We start from the raw sequence: 23,895 nt of genomic DNA on the forward strand, positions 1-23,895 counted from the left end.
TTTTTTGAGTGTATGTGGTCAAGTGTTATTACAGTAGATTGTGTTTTATTGCACCCATGAGCAAGGCAATTCCAGGCAGGTCCTCTGTTTGCTGTGTTTTTATTATAATTGCTGTATCTAATGGGTTAAATAGCATCAAGTGAATTGCTCCGAGGGCTATTAGGGACAATCAGCTAGGGAGCTATAGATCTCAATCATAACCCAGATACTGTAAATCTTTCTAGCTTATTATTGGTTGCAAAACATATCGTTAATGAAGCATTACTAAATCCTTAAAGTTATTAAGGATTAGAACATGCAAATTTATAATCACATCACAATTCAAGAATCAAAGACTGACAAGAAAAAGTTCACCATTCGTGTTATTTATTTACTTTGGGCTATGTGCTACAACCACAAAGACAGTGTGCAAGAACGGCAAAGATTATGACACTTTAGAATTTATACCAAGCACAAACCACATAAAAGATGTCAGGGATGACCAATGGTACACAGGAGAACGGACCGAAAAAGAAAAAAATGATGGGTAAATGTTAAAGCAATAATACTATGATGAAACTTATTTTAATATGACATAAGGGCATATAATGTTTAACCGCCCCACACTTCTTCTCAATAACACTGATGTTGTTTAAAAAAAAAGGAAACTGAAAAATATACGTGTATGCAAAGGTAGCCAATTTAAGCTAGTTCACAGTCTGACATACAATATGTTGTAAAATACTAGATCCAGTATCTACATTCAAATACAGTATTATATTAATGATGTTTGTATTATAAGTCTGCATCAAACAAATGTGCATTTATCAGCTAACAATAGGCAGGTCTGACTGTGAAATCTAAAATCAGCTTAAGCAAAGACCAGAGAAAATGTGCTTGTGGATATACAAAGCATATCACTGAAACAGTACAGAACGGATCAGCAGACTGTTCACGAATGCATTTGCAATCTCTGCTGGCTTTTGTGATGCATGCAATACAATACAGTAGTTACTACATTATATGGTTTCATAACAATATGAAATCGAAGCACTCGAAAACACTCATAAAATGGATGCATTTAAAGTCCATGAGTCTCTGGACTGTTATGATAAGAAAAAAGTTTTGTTAGCTTATAAATGAAGTTCTCTTTTTTTAATCTTTTGATTGTTTTTTTAAAATAGTGCATAATTGTAAACTATGTACAAGCACGAGGAAGTCGTCCATAAAATAATTCACTGTATGCAAAATACTGAAAGGTGCAAAACAACTTCACGGCAGGTTATTCCTCATGTGACTGCATTGAAAAACGGTGAGACAGCAACACAAGACAAAGTGTGTATCCGTACAATAAAACCGAAGTAACAGAAAACAATCAATCTTATAGCAAGCCTCGGGTGAAGTACAGATCATTTCTGGGGAAAATACATAAAGTAGGGAAATAAAGGTGTGAAAGTAACGCTGATCATCAGCTCATCTCCTCACTCATCGTCGCTGTTGCTGCCCTCTGACTGCTCCTAAAAACAGACACAGACAGTAATGACATCACACACATATGCAGACACCACCACAAACGGGTCCACGCCCCACCTTACTGATAGCTGGTCTATAGAGGTTTATTTCCAGAGAGCTGGATACTGATGCCCCACTTTATTTCTGGATAATAAGACAATCTAACATTGATTCTCCCATGTGGCCACGGCCTCACACCTTTGATGCGTTCACATGGCCTTTGCATATTTACTGAGGTCTAGACGTTTACCGACCATACAAGAGGAAAAGATGCCATATACGAAAGTGGTTTAAGAGACAGACTTACATATTCCTCTCGAACTGCAGCGGATGGGATAAAGAGAGAAGTTTAAGAGCAAATACGGGAATAAAAACATTCATTTTTGATAAATGGACATCTAAACAGCTCTAAAACGATGACTTAGACGTGTGGTTAAGCATCACCCATTTTCATGGAATGATGATTATATGAAATAGATTTTGAGTGGCATCACCTCTCTGCTGGTTAACTATCCAATAAGTGCTTAATTTTCTGTAATAATATCTTACTTAAGCACATTCAATCAAAATGTCAACGTATGCACACGAGGTTTTGGATTACAAGGGCATCTAATTACACTAAATGTCAACTGTCTAAAAATGCGTGTGGGAGTGACAGATGAGAAATGTGTTACAATGAGGTGGACCTACATTTTCCAGGTCTTCATCGCTGTCATCATCGCTGACTACAGGTTTGGCCTTCACGCGACTCTGTCTCTTCTTCCCTTTGTCGTGACTTCTATCGTCTCGCTTACTCAGCCTAATTTTAACCTTCATTGATTTAGCTTGGAGTAAAAAATAATATCAGTTAAATATTCATTTATATAAAGCTTGATCAATGCAAAGGGAAATTAAAGTTTTGCTTGCCCATTAATGAGTATCAGCAAACAGGACTAAATGAAGTGAAAATGATAAAGAAAACACTTACACTCTGCTTCTGATTCGTCTTCATCATCGTCATCGTCGTCATCATCATCATCACTGTCATCTTCGCTCTCCTCTTTAGCTATCTTTTGTCTAGCACTTTTAAACACTGACTGGAGAACAATGGAGTCTTCATAGATCTACAAAGAGTCAAAATTAAATGTCGAGGGGTGAGAACCAGAAGGGCATAAGTGACATTTTACCAACTTTACAGGAGGGCCTTTTTAATCTTTCAATTTCAATCTTTTATAACTCCAAATTGATTAAAAGGATACTCTAACCTAATATCAAAATTATACCATGATTAACTCACCCTCAAGCAATCTGAGATACATATGTCCATTATCTTTCAGACCAACACATTTTGAGTTATTTGAGTACATGTCTTTGCTCTTTCAAGCTTTATTATGGTAGAAAACAGGGATCAGGAAACAAATTTAACTTTAAACCCCCAAAAAGTGCATCCATCCTTCACAGAGGGAATCCACACGGCTTGAAGAGGTTAGTAAAGGTCTTCTGTGAGTATTTGAAGCAATTTTGTAAGAAAAATATCCAGATTTCAAACTTTATCAACTGTAAAAACAAGCTTTTGGTAACAACGCCATCTTGGACTCACAATTCACATGAGAGTTTTAGCATAGTGAGCGTTGGTTTCTATAGGTACATTGTGCATTGACTCTCCTGAGTCCAAAATGGCATTGTTACCTGAAGCTAGTTATGATAGTTTATAACATTTAATATTTGGATATTTTTCTTACAAAATCTAATCAATTACACGAATAGAAGTTTATTAACCCCATGGAGCCATGTGGATTACTTCTGTGAAGGATGAATGAGAAGTTGTTCCATGATCTTTGTTTTCATCCTTATAAAGCAGAACATTTTCCTAAATATCTCCAAATGTGCTAGTCTGAAAGATGATGGACGTATCTCGGATTCCTTGAGGGTGAGAGCTATATATGAAGAGTTTGGTTCCAAAACGCAATAAACGCCATTTTTGAAAAAAATGAGTTACTGCCAAAATCACTATTATATCAGGTCAGTAGTTAAAAGTAAATTCTTAATTTTACGCAAAATCCAATATCCGCCGTGTTATTCTGTCATCTTTTCTCCCTTTTTTCCCAAAATGCGATAAACGCCACTCCCCCTTTTTTACAGAACGCAATAAATCCTACAGCGCACCATTCACGCAATGTAAACAAACAATGGCGGCGCGCTGAGTACATGGAGTCCTAGTTTTCCTCATCTACTTTGTACTTCGTGATCAACAAACAAAACAAAATAATACTTTAATTGCATTGATAAACCTGTGATGGTTTTCTGTGATGGGAAAGAAACGTAAGCCATCAACATCTAATAATTTCCCTGAGAGGCACTCGGGAGACGGGTGCTTGTTCTCCCGACAGCATCAAGCTTCTCATGCTAACACATTGACCCCAGGGGATCTTATGAGAAAAACTTTCCATAATTTTACTCAAAGTCAACGAAAATCGAGCAGGACCAAAAACTTTTTACAGCTGATCGATGTGAAAGACGTTAAGCGACGACGTCAAGTATAACCGCAATGACAGGGTTCTTAATATGACAAAGTAAGTGTTTTGATTAATAACATTAATGTTTATATTTTTAATTAGTGTGTACAACTAGTCAACTAAATGAATATAACATGGCAAAGATGAATGCACAATTATATAGGCTATTGATTCAATAGATTTATAGCATTTTGAATAAAAACTTGTCATGGATTTATTGCATTTTGTGGAAAAAATAATCCGTTTTTATAATAAATCTTTGAAAATCAACTTATGGATTTGAATTTTTTATGTTTTTATAACCTAAAGATGCTATGTGAAAGTTTGTAACAGAAAATAGTTGTTTTCATCTTTTCACTTTCTTGGTATAGAAAACACGTTTTTACCAAAATTTGTCAAAATGGATTTATTGCGTTTTGGAACCAAACTCTTCATATATCTAAATGTATTTTGTTTGAAAGAAAGAAATGGACAGACTATTAAAATATATATATATGTATATATATATATATATATATATATATATATATATTAGGGCTGTCAAAAGATTAATCGCGATTAATCGCATCCAAAATAAAAGTTTGTGTTTACATAACATATGTGTGTGTACTGTGTATAATTATTATTTATATATAAAAACACACCCAATCATGTATATATTTAAGAAAAAATTGTTATATTTATATATAAAATATTTATATTTATATATAATATAAATTATAGAAATGTATATACAGTATTTAAATGCAAATATTTCTTAAATATATACATGAATGTGTGTGTATTTATATATACATAATATTTATACACAGTACACACACATATGCTATGTAAACACAAACTTTTATGTTGGATGCGATTAATCGCGATTAATCTTTTGACAGCCCTAATATATATATATGTATATATATATATATATATATATATATATATATATTTTAATAGTCTGTCCATTTCTTTCTTTCAAACAAAATACATTTAGATATAAAAAAACATTGATCTTTGAAGTGATCTTTAGAACTAAACACAGCTAATAACATCTGAAGTGTAAAGTGCAGTTCTCATAACTAAAAGTAATAAACTATTGATAGTTATTTTAAGTAATATGCTCTAGTAATGAACATCTTGTGAAAAACCTGTAAGCCATATTTCACACTGCACAATAACCATTTACTCTACAAATTACTTTATATTACTGTACATTAACACCATTTACAGAACATTACCAACTTAAACATGATTGCAAATGTTTCTCACACATTTTATCAGTTGATATTGAAAAGCTGCTCTCTACATAGTGAACACTATTGAAATTTGTATATAGTACTGATATGCCTACCATTTGCATGTTTGACAGGCACTTCATTAAATTCAAGATGTAATCACTGTTGTGTGTCGTGGTTCTAGGACGTTATTACCATTTTAACAATAGAGAACATTCAATCCATTTATACACTCACCTGAGAGCCCTCTAGATTATAAGTCTGAGCGTTGTGACAAAGAAGCATTACGTCTTTCTCCAGATCGCTAACACTTCTGTACTTGTGGTTGCGCACACGCTCCTGCAAAACGTAGAACCATTTTAACACAAAAATCTTTCACCTGCATGGTGCAACTGTGAGAAACACTGTGAAAACTGTGATAAGATATGCAACAGAAAAAACAAAGCTGCTGACGGTGTCAAATGCATGTAAAAATTCCACAAAGTGAGTGGTTATAAGCCCATACAAATCATTTTATCTTGACTTGCACTGTGCATAAAAAAAAAAACAAAAAAAACAACAACTCTGCATGCTTTATCGTCCACTTGGAGTAATCAGTGGTTACTTCTGATCGCTCGATAAAAGGTCACAGCGGTGTCCACACTGGCTTACTGCAGCTCACTTTCTACTCACTTTGATCTTCTTGAAGTCCACTGGCTTCCTTATCAGTTCATAGTATTCAGGCAGCTCTTTCCTGGAGGGCAGTTGCACGAAGACCTCGCTGAGCTGACGGCCTGAACTGTGATCAGAAACAGAGATTGAGGATTAGCTCGGCATCCTCCGGCTGCAGAGTGACAGACTTGTGGTGGAACAATGTCCAAAAGTTTACATTAGACTTAAACTGGTGTTTTAATGACCATTATAGAAAAGGTTAAACCCAAAATCTGGGTGGACAAACTTTTTAAAGGTCCTCCACAAATGCTACAGAATTTCTTGAAGTTTCACATATTGGTGAGATTTTTTAACTAACAGGAACCTAGCTTTCGCTTATTTCTCTCTATTCAAGTTTTCATTTTATATATATTCATGGCATGGTGCAGATGATTCATTTAACACATTCAATGATTAAATCATGGCTCATATTGGTGCAATTATGGCGTGTCAACATTAAAACTTTACAAACTCCAATACAATATCAAACAGATTTCGACAAATCTTAAGGCTGAATTCTGCTCCATTTGCAGGCTTTATTTCTAAGTTGATTTAGGAGGAAAACGACAGGATTTTAATTTAATAAAACATGGTCTCATGGTGGAAATAAGACAACACTCTCACTGGTAGGTGTCAGGATCCTGCCAGATCCTTGTTTGTATTTAGATCTAGTTCAGCATGGCAGGGTTCTGACAGTACAAGTTTCATGTGGGAGATGCGTGGTTTTAGTATTGGTTTATTCTGACCACACATTTCCAGGGTCTCGTCACTTTTCCCCCGATCCCTTACTTGTGATTCTTTTTAGGTGTGTGTGTCATTTAGTTTTCCCTATTTAAAGTCCTTGTGTTTGGTGTTCCGTACGGGTTCGTTTTGTCCTATTCTGTGAGTACTTTGTTACATAGAAGATCTAGTCCAGTTTATGTTTGATCATCTTGACATTTTGTGTAGTTAAGTGTATTTAGTGTATATCCTGTTTTGTTTTGCCCCCTCATGGGTTTTGTTTTCCTGTTTTTACCCTGTTTTTGTTATTTAAGTCCTGTGTTGTATTTCACGTCTGCGCTTGGGTTCTTCCTCGTCCGGGGTTCTTCCGTTTCTTAAAGGGATAGTTCGGCCAAAAATGATATTAAACCCATGATTTACTCACCCCCAAGCTGTCCGAGTTGCATATGTCCATCGTTTTTCAGACAAACACATTTTTGGATATTTTATAAAATGTTTTAGATCTTTCAGTTGATTAAATGTAATGTTACGGGGTCCACGACCTTCAAGTCCAAAAAAAGTGTGTCCATCCTTTACAAAATAAATCCAAACGGCTCCAGGATGATAAACAAAGGTCTTCTGAGGGTAATCGGCGCGGTGTTGTTGTAGAAATATCCATATTTAAAACTTTATTAACTTAAATAACTATCTTCCGGTAGCGTCGCCATCTTAGTCACGTCCACATTCAGGATGAGAGCTTACGCAGCCTACGGAGGCTACTCTGCTGCTGCTCTGTGCCACCGCCCTTCGAATTTGTCATACGTCACTAAGAAAAGTGCGTACACTACGCTAATACTCTCTCCTGAATACAGAGGAGTCTAAGATGGCGACGCTACCGGAAGGTAGTTATTTACGTAAATAAAGTTTTAAATATGGATATTTCTACAACAACACCGCACGGATTACCCTCAGAAGACCTTTGTTTATCATCCTGGAGCCGTTTGGATTTAATTTGTGAATGATGGACGCACTTTTTTGGACTTGAAGGTCGTGGACCCCGTAACATTGAACAACGTAACAACTGAAAGATCTAAAACATTTTATAAAATATCCGAAAATGTGTTTGTCTGAAAAACGATGGACATATGCAACTCGGAGAGCTTGGGGGTGAGTAAATTATGGGTTTAATATCATTTTTGGCCGAACTATCCCTTTAACAGTAGGTGGAAGCATAGTCAAATTATTATTTTAGTCTATTTTTAGTTTACTTTACTAAATAAGTGCTCCTACCAGCAGCAGGCATGCCACAGAAACTTTCAACTGAAGGCAATGTGGGGGTCTGTCTGCCCGATGATCAATGATCATGTAGCTCATTTAATGGGATATTTTCTTAGCAGCGCAAAGTTCATGGGTTTGATTCCAGGGAATCAACCTTAAAAGGTTGTCATTGAAAAAACAAAAAAAGCATTCTTCACTTCAATCTGAGCCTGTATCTTAATTGGTTGACACATTCAAAGTCAGGCAACAGCTTTAACCTGACAAATGGTGTTCATGTAATTCCAAGTCCTCTATTCTACTGAAATTACACCATGACAAGTGTGACAAAACTTTTTCAGTCGCACTAGAATTAGAGTGTCACACTAAACTGAAATAATATTTTAACGGCGTCACAGCAGTCAGCTTGTTATTACATCCCAGTGTGATACATTGCCAGCAGGACAGTACATGTCCAGCCTATCATAATATAATTGAAGCTAATATTTTAAATTATTGTACATTTTAATTGTCGATTAATCTTTTTCAGCAAGCATGTGTTCAATGCTTATTTTAGCAGTGAAGTAAAAACTGTGTGAGCAAATCTATAACTGTACTGCCTGTAACGTATATGCGCAACATAATGCACACTCCCTAGACTAGATTTCATGGATATATGTTAAGATATGTCAGTGCAAGATGTTTTTATATTAAGGCAGCTCAAACATGCATTTTAGTCTGGGACTATTAATAAGCCCTGTCCGGGAAACCACCTGTTTACAATTCAATGATAATGTTATAAGATATAAGTAAGCAATATGGGACTAGAGGCTGCACTGTATGTCACAGCTGAAGGCTGTTGTTAAGCACGATGGGAAGGCTTTCTGCCGTGACTTATTCCTGATACAGCTCTACAGGGTTCCCACTCTAAGTCAAATGCCAAATTCCCTGACTTTTACTGAGGGTTTCTGCAGGTTTCAACAAGTCAAATTTAAAAGACCATTTTAAGACCATTATGAAAAAAATTAAGACCTATATCATGACAATAAAATCACATTTTATAGTCCGGTGTTATAGTCAAGACGAAACGAGATTGGATTTACGAGAATAATACGAGACAAGATTTTTTCACTTTGCTAATGTTACCATACAGTTTTTCAACTTGAGACTTTAGAACAAAGATTAAAGAAATCCTCAGACAGGCCGAGACCGAGACAAGACCAAGACTTTAAAGGGTCGAAACTGAGTAAAGACCAAGACAGGCTGAGACCAAGTCAAGACCAAGACCATTGCAAGTCACTGCATTAAAACACTTATGATAAAATGTGGAATATGCATATGATTAGGCACTTCTTGTGGGTGTGTGTGTGTGTGTGTGCGCCATCAGAGAAGTTGATAAAATAATCAAAGGCATTGCAGATATGTGGGAATTTATCTTTGTCTATAAGCAAATAAAAGTGAACAAACACTAAAGAGCTGAAATCAACTTAACCATTTAATCTGATCTGCCTTTACATGGCTTGCCACTTAACACAATGCAGGTGTTTTTAGTAATAAAATTAGAAAAACTGTCATTGGGAGAAACTTAAACAATGCTTAAACAATGCCAGCATCATATGCCAAACCTGAATAAACTGCATAAAATTAATGATAAAAAATAAATTTGTGATGTGCCATCAGTTGTGGTCTTGACCGGTCTTAAAATAAAATTCCAAGTCCTCTTTGTCTGAGACCGAGACGAGACCGAGTAAAATGTGGTCGATTCCAAGACGAGACCAAGACCTTTAAATAGTGGTCTTGAGACCGAGAACTACAACACTAATATATACAGTATATATATATATATATATATATATATATATATATATATATATATATATATATATATATATATATATATACTGTATATAATATATATATATATATATATATACTGTATATAATATATATATATATATATATATATATATATATATATATATATATTAGGGATGTGACGAGATCTCGTGCGACGAGATCTCGCGAGATTAAATGTGTATCGCGAGATTAAGTGTGTCTCGCGAGATTTCTTGTGTAGGTGAAATTCTGGCCGTTTCTCAAAAAAAAAAAAGGCTGCATCCTTCGGAGGTCGCATTTTTAAACTGCATTTACTTCATAAAGACTGTCTTTTTAGAGACTAACAATTATAAAGTTTACTAATAATTTAGTTAATCGCAAATTGTTGTAATATGCTCACGACTTGCGAATGTAATGCTCAGTTAATGATCTGAAATAAACCTTAATGACGTATGCAGCCTGCATATGCGACCTCCGGAGGAGGCAGTTGCAGGCGCCTTTTTTAAATGATATTCTATGGGGCATGGAGCGTTTGCGCGCTGTTTATGCGCGCTGAGCGCCTTGCGGTTTTTGCCGGCGGCCGCAGCACGCGCCTTTGAAGGAACGCTGAGAGCGGAGAAGCGCCCGACGTCATTCGCGTCTTTCCATTGTCCACTCGAATGAGGGGAGATGCGGGCCTTACGTTGTGGTGAGGCAAGTTTACAGTTGCTTTGAAGAACCGGACTCCACTCGCTCACTCTCTCCTGCGTGTTTGTGCACCTCTCACCCTCAAACAAGGTCAGATCAAGCATCCTCTTTTTAAAGTTTCTGCTAATATGACAGTCAACAGCAAAAGAGCGCACGCTTCAATATTTGATTGACAAGACAGCTGACTAGGTGGTTGCCTAGCAATATTAAAAGCCGCGTCGACACGCACTGCTCTTTTTTTTTTTAAAGGCAGTGCGTCGCGCCTTGCGTTTCCAAGCGTTTAAAGCGTGGTTGGTATAATTAGCCTCTTACAGTGCATGCATTATATTCTGTCTTTTACTGCATTTGCTTTTTTGTTTGGGTTTCCAATAATGTTCGTTTGGGAGCTCGTATGAAGTCTGAGACGTGTTGTGTTTTTCTGTAGATCAGTGTCAGATGTGAAGTCTCAGCAGATTAAACCATCACAGAGTTTACATGATTTAATGTCTGCATGTTCATTTCTATTGTAAAGAAATGGACGTATATTAAATATTCAAATGGATTTAAACATTGTTTGGCTAAAAAATAAGCGTTTTTTTTCCGTCTAAAGTGAAAGTGAAAGTAAAGATAGCATCCGAGACGAGTCTACTATCGCCCCCTGCAGGCATTTGTTATAATATATACATAATGCTATTTATTTATAGACCACAAATGTAATGTGTTTGTTAATGTAATGTTGTTTAATGTAACTTGGTTTTAATACTTTATTTGAACCAATTATTATTGCATCTTCGTTATTATGTAATTTTAAAGGCTACTGCTCACTTGGGTCTATTTTTATTACCCCAAAATAACAAATTACTTCATTATCAGTTAGTAAAATAATTGTTAGGGGCAGTCCTTGATTAGTTAAAACATTTAAAAATAACATGATTTCAGTTTCTTATTCATTTATTTTATCATCGAGGGTTTCTTAAAAAGTGTAAAAATATCGTCTCGTCTCGTTCTCGTGAACCCAATCTCGTGTCTCGTCTCGTCTCGTGGATTAAGTGTCTCGTCACACCCCTAATATATATATATATATATATATATATATATAATAGCCTTTTATCTAGAACCCAGTCTCATGGAAATGAGTATAAATAGCACGAAGTGTGAATTGTTTTTAATTTTGGCATGTATATAATACAGTCCTTCCTGTTCACTTAAAACGGTGCATCTTTTTTTGCCGTTTTATGTATTGGTTTCTCAATTTTTTTCTACTTTTTTTACCGTTGTCGCTTGGGTTTGGGGTTAGAACAACTTTTGTTACATAAAATGACATTCTTACCCAAACCAAAATTCTGACCCAACTCCAAGTGACCATGGCTTAAAAATAGACAAAAAATAGAGAAACCTATATATCAAATAACATCCTAAAAAGCAAATCCCAAATCTAACACCAAAATCAAGGGAAAAGTGGTTTAAAAAACAGAAAAAAATTGAGAAACCAATACATAAAACTACAAAAAAAAGATGCTCTGCACTCATCCGCCATACAATATAGTTGCCACATTTTATATGGTGCCACCATACTTACTCGTGTAACTACTCATGTAACAGTCTTTAAATAGGGAAAACAAGGAAGTGTTTGGTGGCTTCTAAATTCATCCCTGTTTGGATCCTAAGGAATGAATGGGCTAGACTAAATGCTAACACATTCACGAGGTAAGTTGAGATAAGAACATAGTAAAATATTGAAAAACGGTGGCATTTTCCTTTAATGGTAATGTTAAGTGGATGACAAGATTTGACAGAATACAACAGCGAAAACGCCATAGAGGAATTTTTCTGCCTTTTAACCATAAGACTTTACTGTACAATCACTACTCCTCCCACCACCACCCTTAAATTACTTCTGCTTGTTTCCCTAGTAGGGGTCCTTCTTCACAGGTTTTATTCTCATTCCTTTACCAAATAACACCAGCTCTCACATTGTATCTAATTGTATACTGAATTCCTGGAAGAGGTTGCGAACAGCATGTATAAAACCAAATGACAATTCTACAGTCATGAAGGCATAGTGTAGAGTCCCTGAAGAGGATATAGTAGGAGTCTTGACACGTGAAACAAATGACAAGAATGAAACATTACTCACGCATCTCTATAATTGATGACAGTATCTACGATGGCATTCATTTGCTTTGTGAGTTTGGGTGGATTTGGGGACAGCTTCTCTGCTGGAGGCCGTCCTCTCCTTTTCTTGGACTTTTCTGCATCCTCACGCCTGCTGCATTCTTTGTCCACATGTCTCCTACGCTTGCGCTTCTTCAGGCGTATTTCCTCCTCAATTTCCTCAAGGTTGCCATCTTCTATGGCCTGCCAGGTGACAAATTAAATGGTTAAAGTGACAGTTCACCGCAACAAAATAAACTATGATCATCATTTTCTCACCCTCATGTTGTAACAAACTCGTATATTGCTTTTCCTCTGTGAAACACAAGGCACTCCTCTTTTCCATTCAATGAAAGTAAATGTGAAATGCAGATCTTCTGTGTTCAACAGAATTCATTTTTGGGTTAACTATCCCTTTAACTCTTTCCCCGCCATTGACGAGTTAACTCATTAATTAGGAAAAAAAACTTCCCTGCCAATGACGAGTATTTCCGCAATACCGCTATTCAAAGTCCTGCACGGGTCCATTTTTGGAGATCCACTCCCGCCCGTACCCGCAAAGTTCTGCACCAGATCCGACCCATCACCTGTGATCAAATTAAATCCGCACCCGCCCAGACCCGTTAATATTTGGCCTGTTACCCGACTCGCACACGCATAAATTACAAACGCTTAAATTTCCAATTAAAGGGCTTTATTTTTATCTCGTACCTCTCCCAACATCACAACAAAGTCATGAATCGGCTAATGAAATAGGCTAAACAATCATTTCTTTGGGCCATTCAAGTAGCCTACCATAGGCACCTAAATAGGCTATGGAAATTAATGAAGATAATTATTCCCGCCTGTGAAATATAGGAATGTCACAATCCACCCGTTTTAGACACTTTTATGCGGGTATCCGTGGGTATCCGACCCGTTGCAGGACTCTGACGTTATTATCCACCAGGCTCTTCCACAACTTATACAACCCGGAAGCAACACCTCACATGAAAGAGTAACAACTTCGTGTATGTTCAGTGTTTCCCACAGATCTGAAATTTACTTGTGGTGGTAGCTGGTGAAAAGGGCAATCATTATTATCCACCGACAAAAAATGGTCTACTATACATGTAACAAAGAACTAATAATGTGTGACACAACACAATACTTTGATTTATAAAACATTCATATTAATTTCACATTATAGTTCATTAATCTAACCACCCCAAACTTTTTTTGCCATAAACAAAGCTGACACTGTTTGTCAAAGCACCACGAAAACACTTGATGTTTTTGCACTGATATATGAAGCAATTTGATGACCCCTTTATTCAAACTCAATTATATACAATACTATGTATACTATAGCCTATATAGACAGTGCAGGTCTATAGATTATAAATGTGACTGATGTTATAATGTTAATAACTTCTATTAGATAGGCACTTTTACTGCTTCTGCTTTCTATTTATCTTTTTGCGATTAAAAAAAGCTTAATCCACTAATTATTTCAGATTTAAAAGTCTACTTGCTGTCCCGATGACAGACTTTACATTACAGCTTTGCGTTTTTTATATCCTGAGTCAGCTAGAGCTTTGCTCATTCAGTATTAGCACTGCTTTTTGCTACAATCTCTGTGCAAACTGTTTAGATTTTAGTAAAGATATTGCTATTAATAGTAAGATTATTAAAAACTGGGATAAAGAAAATGAAGCGGCGCGTGGTCGTGACAAGAGCCAGTTGCTATCGCCATAGAAACCGGAGGCACGCTAAAACAGCACTCGAGCTTTAGCGCGGTAGCGCTCACGGCCGTTCTCCGATCGACTCGGGTTTTACACACAATATTAATCAGACTTGGGACCCGAAGTAATGAACTAGGACCGACCCGGACCCATCTGACCATTTAAAATATAAACCCGGAACCGTACGGGTCCCGCGTCCTCAGTGAAGAAAGACCTCTAATGGTAAAACTCTGCTCAAGTTCAGAAACATGAAAGAATACAATGTGACACTGAGACACTTCGCGTCGCGCCCAATTCATTGAGAAACAGAGAGCACGTGAACGGACACTCAACGGGAGAGACACAACGTGCTTGCACGCAAAATGAAGCCAACTTAGATGCTATAAACACATATGCACATAAGCATATGCGACCATTTTGGTCGCAGTGTGTTCCCTGGCTGCTCCGTATGTGCTGCTGCAGTTGATCCAGTTTACCGCGCTGGATGATGAGATTATGACGCGTGCATCATCTTCACGGTCACCCGACCCCCACCTCTCTCTCGCGCTCTCTCTCTCGCGCGCGCTCTCTCTCTCTCTCTCTCTCCAAAACACGGGTCATCCAGTCGAGTTCAGAAAATACGGAAATTCGTAAAGTGATTTTTTTACCTGGGCGGGTCGCAATTTACCTGGGCGCAGCGCCCAAGTAGAGCCTATGTATGGGAAACACTGATGTTTTGAGGATTGCTCTGAATCTGATCTCTATCAAAAGTCCTTCACAAAACTTTTATTATCTGAGCTTTTTGCTCAAAATGTTGTGTTTTTAAAGAAACTTACCCATATTTGAGAGGTGATAAGAATGGAACTAATCACGTTTTTTTTTTTTTTTTTTTAAAGCAGATGGTCTGTTCATTCATTTGATATATTGTATGTTTATATATTTAAAGGAACAGTATATAAGAAATGTATATCAATTAATCATAAAATGGCCCTGATATGTCACTAGACATTAAGAAAATTTTTTCATTTCACATACTTATATCACTGACAACAGTGGTCTGGCCAGGATATTGTCATTTAAAAAGTGGAGTTGCAGCCCTCAACTGATGTTTATGTTGTCATTTTGTGTATTGGCCACCAGTTGTGTGATTGCAATACCAGTTTTGGCCACAATTCTACATACTGTTCCTTTAAAGAAGGCATTTTCTGGAAGGCATTACATTTTGTAAAAATCATGAAAAATGCTTGCGCTGGCTTTTTTAAACTTCTTTAAAAAACGCTGGTGGGCAAAAAGTTAAAGGTCAAGTAAGGAAACAAGGTCTAAATGCTCCATTGTCTTGGAAATCAATTGATGATTTGCATGAGGAATATTGAACAGAATGGATAAATTGGAAAAGCAGAAGACATGCTGTACAATTATCGACTACTGGATTATCACCTGCTAGCAATTAGCATCAAGATAACTGAGTGCCATGATCTATAACTGTATTTCTATTAAAGCAAAATTGGCCAGACAAACATAGAATCTGAGACTGAAGCGTTTTAATCATGCAACGCTGATTCATCTACATGCCAAAGTGATAAAGGCCATCGCTGTAATTCTGCAAATGCTAATTTTACTGATTAGGCAACTATGTATGACAATGAATATTTAATTCGAGGGCTTTACCAAGTTCTCATGGGCAGTCATGAACCCATTTCATTACATTTCCATTAGCATACACTGCATCTACAAGTGAGAGAAACTACTAACAAGAGAGAAGCTTACTACGGACCTTGATTATGGAGCCATTTGGACTTTCATAAGTCTTACAAACTGACATGATTGAGCTCAGCATTTGTACATAGCTGTTCTTAATTAAATCCATCTGTTTGGCATCCCCTTTCCATCCTGCCCTTCCCTTTGTTACACAGATGGATACGGTGGGATTCTTGTATATTTCCGGTTCTCTTTGAAGACATATTTGGAGTGAATATTTACAGAGAATGAGTCATTCTCCTTTAGTGCATGTACCGACTGCTGTATAGCATTTGTGTTGTTGATTTTGGCGTTGATTAATGCCTGCCCTCATTGTAAAGCAGCGGTATAAAAGTGATTCTGCAGGGCTACTCTTGTGGCCATGCCCGCACCGCAGGACTTACAAGCTTAATATATGCCCCAAAAACACATCTAACACCACTACCGACTGAGCAAGAGCAAAGAAATCTGCAGTAAATCCACTCTATCCACTTTTTTGAAAAGCAGGACGCATATAAATTCTGTTCCATGTGCTTAAGAATTCAAGTGCAAAGAGGGGTTATCATACTGTAATACACCTGTTATGCAGCTAGAGTCAGACCCCTCATTTGAGCATAATGTGAATGCACAGAGCCAGAAAGTAAGAACACAGCCATTACATAAACAAATTGGGCCTTAAAGCTACAGTACATAACGTTTAAATGTTAGTGTTGTTTGCTTTTGAGACCGAACTGACATAAAAACAAATTAACGGGAGACTTTAGGGTTCAATTCGTCTTTCAACGCACTGCCAGATGTTAATGATGGCTGAGGCTATTTGTCATTTCATAAAAACAACGTAGCAAATTCAAATGTTAATGTCCCAACGTAAATTGAATATATACCCACACTCACTCACCAATAGCCAGTTTGTTTACTTCGAGGTGGTCTAATGTATCACATCAATTATGTGCATTATACATGAGGTCAATAGCAGACATGACATGCCACAATGCTGTCTGGAGTGTTGAAATGATGCATCCACAGCTTATCCACGGACACAAATCCCAGGTTCCAATACTGGCTGTGCATTTGTTACAGTGTGACAATAATGGCTAACCTCTGCCCCATCACCTTAACCATGCACCTGTGGTTAGCGTACTATTCAAATGGAAAGTTTTTAGCAGTGTGCTGTGAAAAGAGGCTTTCTTTTGACGTCATATAATGCGGAGGGGCTGCAAAGTCACTGTGTGAGTATGATTTGTTGATGAATGTGAAGACAGGACGGAAAAACACATTAACTTATCCTAACTTGCTTATTGTTGTAATCCATCACAAAAGTTATTTATGACAAGGCACACCCACCTCTGCATGACAAGGATAAGTCAATGCACTAGTTATATTAGATAAACTGGCCAGAACGTGGAATCGGCAATAAAATCAATTTAGCAGTGACTGTATATTTAGACATGATTGTATGTCTTTACATTTGTAATCTTATAAAAACACGGCATATATCCACCACTAATCACAAAATGTATCCTGGAACACTACTTGAATGGACTGAATTGACCTTGTGTGGGTAATGGACCTTGTGTAGTAATCCCAGAATGTGCTCCTAGGGTTTCCTGGTGGTACCCATATATACACCAGCAGCTTACATTTAACACCGGTGATTTCGCTGTGCACTATAAGAATTGGTCAAAGGCACTTTATCTGGTGAAAAATTTAAAAAGCCTTTATTCACATATAGTAGATTTAAAGCAATGAAAGACTGCACACTAATGCATTTCGCCATTAGACTTCCTCAGAGAGTGTGCTTTAAATGTCTTTGTGTGACTAGCCACTATATGTGAATAAAGGCTTTTTAACTTTTCACCGAAAGTGCCTTTGACCAATTTTTGTAGTATATCCACCACTAGTGGTGGGACGAATCACAAAACTCATGGTTCGGATCACATTACGGTTTTTGAGACACGGATCGGATCAATAAAAAAGGGAGGGAAAAATCTAACAAGAACATATAAAGAAATTATAAACATTTATAAAAAATAACATAAATCTTATCAAATGAATAATATTGTATAAATTAAATATAATTTTTATATTTTTAGAGCTACAGAAGTGATTGTTTGATTAACATTGATGACACAGACTTAACCAGTTAAACGACAACCCCCTTTTTTGAAAACCCCCAAAAATACATTTCATGAAGCCTTTGCACTAAAAGCACAAGTTTGGTTTCATTTCAAAGCTGACACTTGGAAGTTTATTGTATAGACTGAATTATGTTTTGTGATAATGAAACACTAGTTAGAAAGGCTACAAATAAATACAATACCATGTAATAACTTAATAAAATACATTTGATTCGATACATCTTTATAAAAAACGAATTGAAATTGTCACTTAAAGAATCTAAAAATGCACTGCAGCTAAAGCCCCAGGTCAACCTGATATGCGCCTGTGCATACAGAAAACTGCTTAACTGCTTTTGCGATTAAATGGTTTAAAATCACTTGAATGTTAACAATAGCAAGCTTTTGAAACACATGCAAATGATAAACTTCCTCTATTTAAATTTGCGTATTAATCCGCGAATCGCATGCGAGCCGCACTGTGGGTCCGTCACACCTCTATCCACCACTAACCTGAGCCTCGTCTTTTAATTTATTCACTTCAAAGGGCACATATTATGCAAAATTCACTTTTACAAGGTGTTTGGACATACATGTGTGCTGGCAGTATGTGAGCATAAAAGCTTACAATGATACAAAATCGACACTCTCCTTCTTTTGTAATCTCCATTAAACCAAAACAGTCTCATTAGACATGCCATTTTAATTCTCTTGTTAATGTGACATCACAAAAACAAAGCCCCGCACACGACCATTGACTGGTAGGGCTGGGTATTGGCAAGGGTCTCATGATACGATACTACATGAGTGATGATACAATGTATCATGATACGATACAATACATTGCGTGTTGCAATACTTTTTCTATTTTTATCAAAAAAAAGAATTGAGCTGATTTTTTTTTACTTGTTTTAAGCCAAAATGCTTCCACACGTCGGCTTTGAAAGCTGCAGGTGTTTTTACATTTTATCCCACTAACTGGCTGTATATAACAGACAACTGGACAGCGACAACTACAGTAGCGGCGGAGGAGGTCGTTTGATGCACACGGGGAAAATATCGATAGTACAGATCGAAATAGCGATACATTATCGTGGAAAATGTATCACGATAGTTAGCTGTATCGATATTTTTGTACAGCTCTACTGACTTGTTGGTTAGTTTTACCCAAAAGATTTTCTAAATGGGTTCTCATTGTAGCCCTAATGCGGCTAAAGATTCTATTGTATTCACAGGAATCAGATACATTTTTTAACCGAAAGCACTCAGTGTCTGTTGTTAAGGGAATGAGGGGCAGTAGCTCATTTGCATTTAAAGGCACACCGATAAAAACAGTGCTTTTTCCTCGTTCCCATATAGCGGCATTTTGGACACGCTAAAACAAATTAACTGTGGGTATTTAAGCTGAAACTTCACAGACACATTCTAGGTACAACTTAAGACTTATATAACATATTGTACAAATGGGCATAATATGTGCATAACATAGCTGCTTGTTATTGGTTAGTTAGATGGAGTTGATAGTAAGCTTTACATTTGATGCAATATGTACTGATCAGTATGCAGGTGGTAGTATGAAATTTTTTTGAATCTGACAGCTCCTCCATGCTAGTCCAGTGGCCTCATGAGATAAAATGTCAATCACATGCTCACTTTAAAATCTCAAAGGATACAGCAAGAAATATGGCCGTTTAGCCTATTGGTTCATAAATATTGTGCAAAAGCAACATATCGTATTTGCACACTATATAGTAAGACAGTGCGCTTATTCAGAAACAGGGGCTGACTTACAGGTCTGTCTTTGAATCATATCATGATAAAGATGCATGGTTGTATACAAAGCTGAAACTCACTTGGAAATGTAAAAAATAACTTGTATTTTATCCTTGTATTACAACAAGCATGCAAAAGCACGCACATCATTTTAAGTTGGGTGCTCGACCCCCAAAAAAAACAAAAAAAAAAAACGTAATAGTATAAAAATGCAAAGTCGGCAACACCAAAGCTCCAAAAGTATCAAATTGTTTAAAACTATTACATGGCGTGTAGATAACGTTTTGAGCACGCAGGCTCTTCATCAGACACAATGAAGATGAAGACCCTGCATGCTCAAAATGTTACCTAAATGCCATGAAATAGTTTTTAACAATAAAAATTTTTGATACTTTTGGAGCTTTGGTGTTGCCGACTTTGCATTCTTATACTTGTATTACACAAAACACAGAAATGGGAAGTTTCTCCCAAAGATGCTAACCTGCCCGCACAACTATACAGTAGTATCTCACATGAGACAGATCACATGAGCGCCAGTCTCTTTATTCTGATTGGGAGCCACCAGATGTAAACTTTGTTGGATGCGTCACATTGCTGAATATGCCCACATTACATTGCCAATGGTCAATGTCATGTCGCCTCAGATTGCCAATTAAGTGCCATCGTGATGGAGGGAGCAAAACAGCCTTCACGGGTGAGTGACCTCTCTCTGGGCATCCTTAACCTCACACACATGTTCAACACTTGGCAACAGTTTTTTTTATGTTGAGGGACCCTGCAAGAGTACTTCCCCTAAAACATCTATGTTTAAATCGCCAGTGCTCTCTCTCCCTCAAAGCTGACTGTTTTCTAAACTCTGTGCAGCTAAAACCGTACAATTCAATTTGTTGAGCCATTGAGCTGTATAGATGGGGAGATATTCTGTCACAATTTCCTGTGTAAAAGCAATCTTGAAGAATAACTTGCAGCATAATGTACGAAAGAAACCATCACATTAATGCTAAGCATTTCCTCACACTTAAAGCACGAAGACGCAGGAATAAAACAACACAAAACACAAAATAATTGTATTTAAAGGGGCCAAAATCATTCATCGCACAACAATAAAAGCAAGGTCAACTGGAAAGCAAAATGCTCTTTTTCCACCCCATAAAACCTAACAGACCCTACATTGTTTTCCCCCAAAATCTGATTGCCATGTGTCAAACTTCCTTCCTCTTTCTGTGTACATTAGCTCCTCAGTGGGTCTCTGTTTACCAGGAGCTGGCTCCACATTTAATTACCTCCCTTGCTGCTTTACACCTTTAGCTTCTGTGTTCAAACACAGTTTTGCTCTTGTTACCTTTCAGCCAAACCCAGCAGTAGACAAACCCCTCACCATAGAGCATCACAAGCCTCAATGCCCTGCTGAAAAACAGTATCGGTACTTATTATCGACCGGAGCGGTCTGCAGGGCCACTCTCAGCTCCGATGTAATCTTTTAAACATTGTGGAATGACTGTACGCACAGTCATTTAAATGAAAATGACAAAGGAAACATGTTAGAGAGGAAAACGGTCAATTTGTGCCTAGACAGAGACGAACAAAATGAGCCATTTGGGTGTGGGGACTTGCGACCAGGTTCATTGATCCTGTGTCTATTTGTAATAGGTTTTTATAGATATAAAGAGCTGTGGTTGTCTTGTGTTGTTCAAATGCATAATCCATCATACAGTATAGTGTTCACATGCTGTAGAAGCAGGAGGAGCAGACAGTCAAAGTAATAGGATATACTCAACTCAGTATATTTAACTCTTTCACTGCTAGCATTTTTTTTAAGTTGCCAGCCAGCGCCAGCATCTTCCGGAAAATGTCTCTTCTTAAAATATAGAAACATACAAATATCAAATGAAAGAACAGACCCTCTGCTTTAAAACAAACCTGTTTCATCCTACCTTAATCCTACCTTTTAATCACCTCTCAAATATGGGTAAGTTTCTTTAAAGGGGCAATAAGTAGGATTTTAAGTGTTTTTATTAATCAAAATCAATGTCTTTATTCATAAATATGTCCCTGTTGGTGTCAAATGACCTCTGCCAGTGATCTGACTTTTCTTTGTAAGCTTAGAATTTCTTCTCTTTACTTACATTGAACGGGTAAGTCCAAGGAGGCATCCATATTGTTCTGCCGTATTGATAAACTATAATAGCAGAGAGGGACAAAAAGCACTTGCCTACCAACGCGTTCCACAACGTGTTTTCATTCAGAACACGTGAACCAGCTGCAACGGACAAGGAGATCAGCGATTACATAACGGCTACCGTAGTTGCAACACGCATTTGGAAAGGGGAGGCGCTGGAAAGCACTGTTCGTTTGAATGCAAAAAACAATTTCAAAACTAGATGGGGATAAGTCCTACTTATTGCCACTTTAAAAACACAAAATTTTGAGCAAAAAGCTGAGATAATTCCATTTTTGAAAAGGACTTTTGATAGAGATCAGATTCAGAGCGATCCTCAAAACATACTCGGACATACAGCTGTTTGCCATAGGGTGATACTTCCGGGTTTTATAAGTTGCACCTGGTGGATAACACCAGTATTGCGGAAAGCCGGAAATAGTCGTCATAGGCAGGCAAGCGTTTTCTCTTAATTGATGAGTTGACTCGTCAATGGCGGGGAAAGAGTTAAGCACCTTCAAAGTATAACCAGACAAAGCATAGAAACTTAAGCCGGGTACACACCACAAGATAATCGGGCTGAATTTGGGCCGATTTTCTCCCTTACGAAAATCCTAGATAAAGTCCTGATCGTCTTCGTGGTTGAACCGGTTATCTTATCAGATTTTCCTGTAGTGCGCGATGGGTTAAGAGCATCAGAATCTGCTTAAAATCAACTTCACCCTTTACTTATCAAAATTGTATCATGTAAACATTGTGTCATTCCTTAACAGGTCAAGATGGAGCAACCCAGAGGTTTACGATCTGTCAAGTGGCTTTTATTTTGATACAGACATGCATGGAGACGGATTACTGAATCTCTGGAGAGTGCGGCTCATGGTTGATTAGCAATGGCGGACACAGCATGAGAGCAAGTGCCCAAGCATTTTGAAAAGGAGGAAAGTGGCATGGACACAAAATTTTATGCACAAAATGTGAACGGCATCCAGTTTAAAGTTGACAACATTAGCAAATTAGCCAAAATCTTTACTAAACAAACACGTAGCATTTTATTTTTTTATTTTTTTGAATGATGACATTTCAAATTCTGTGAAAGGCTTTTGAGTGCAGATTCTGTTTTGTGTTTAATGAATTATATAGAAACGCATGGCATATATTTATACCGTTAAAAGACCTTTGCCAGACCTTTTGATTTATAAGTAAACTTGTACATATTAGTATTTTATATTATTCATATAAGTATTAGCCAGTTGAGCTACAATTGTGTCAGCATTGTTACTGGCCCTTCAAAAATGATGCTATCACGAAGATGGTTCTTAATGTCTTATAGATTTTCTCTAAGATATATAAAGAACTCCCATTTTTCTTATCTGCCATTGTTATCTGTTGAAGTGAGGTCACTTGAATGTGACAGAACAGATTTATCCAGAATGGGGAGCTAGGGCTTTACATCTCTTTTCAACATCATTCAGCACAAAAATAGATTATTAGAAAGAGTATGAATGACCTGAAGGGTCCATATTGCTATGGTAACAAGAAACCTCATCGTGTAGATTGACATGTAAAGTTTTTTTTTCTGTGTCAATAATTTCTTCATGCTTTAAAATTGCTTGAATGTAACTCTTAACCCTTGCCTCATTTAGTATACCTGGATTTGTGAATATGCAAATTAGTCCCTGCCTCTATGCAATCTCACCAGTATCAAACAAAGATATATGTACAGTGGCAAGAAAAAGTTTGTGAACCTTTTGAAAGTTCAGTTTTCTGAATAAATGTCTTATAAAATGTGATCTGACCTTCATCTAAGTCAAGGGTATTGACAAACATAATGTGTATAAAAATATAAAAATTGTGTAAAAAGTATGTGAACTGTTTCACGCACATCACTAGTTGCTACTC

The 23,895-nt window shown here is 37.0% G+C and overlaps 1 protein-coding gene across 2 annotated transcripts in view; it reads right to left on the reverse strand.

Annotated features, from left to right (window-relative positions):
• Positions 1-349: 349 nt before the first annotated feature.
• Positions 350-23,895, reverse strand: part of smarca2 (SWI/SNF related BAF chromatin remodeling complex subunit ATPase 2) — a 71,546-nt gene continuing 48,000 nt past the window's right edge. The window contains exons 29-35 of one of the 2 annotated variants that reach the window (XM_065267002.2): positions 12,492-12,712; positions 5,882-5,987; positions 5,447-5,548; positions 2,459-2,594; positions 2,182-2,315; positions 1,799-1,812; positions 350-1,496 (exon numbers count right to left, since the gene is read on the reverse strand). In XM_065267002.2, the coding sequence (XP_065123074.2) occupies positions 1,448-1,496; positions 1,799-1,812; positions 2,182-2,315; positions 2,459-2,594; positions 5,447-5,548; positions 5,882-5,987; positions 12,492-12,712 (762 nt within the window). In that variant the 3' untranslated portion in view covers positions 350-1,447. The remainder of the gene's footprint in view (positions 1,497-1,798; positions 1,813-2,181; positions 2,316-2,458; positions 2,595-5,446; positions 5,549-5,881; positions 5,988-12,491; positions 12,713-23,895) is intronic. The other variant, XM_065267003.2, reaches the window with a different exon arrangement.

Source organism: Paramisgurnus dabryanus, chromosome 5 (assembly GCF_030506205.2).
Source record: "Paramisgurnus dabryanus chromosome 5, PD_genome_1.1, whole genome shotgun sequence".
NCBI lineage: Eukaryota > Metazoa > Chordata > Actinopteri > Cypriniformes > Cobitidae > Paramisgurnus > Paramisgurnus dabryanus.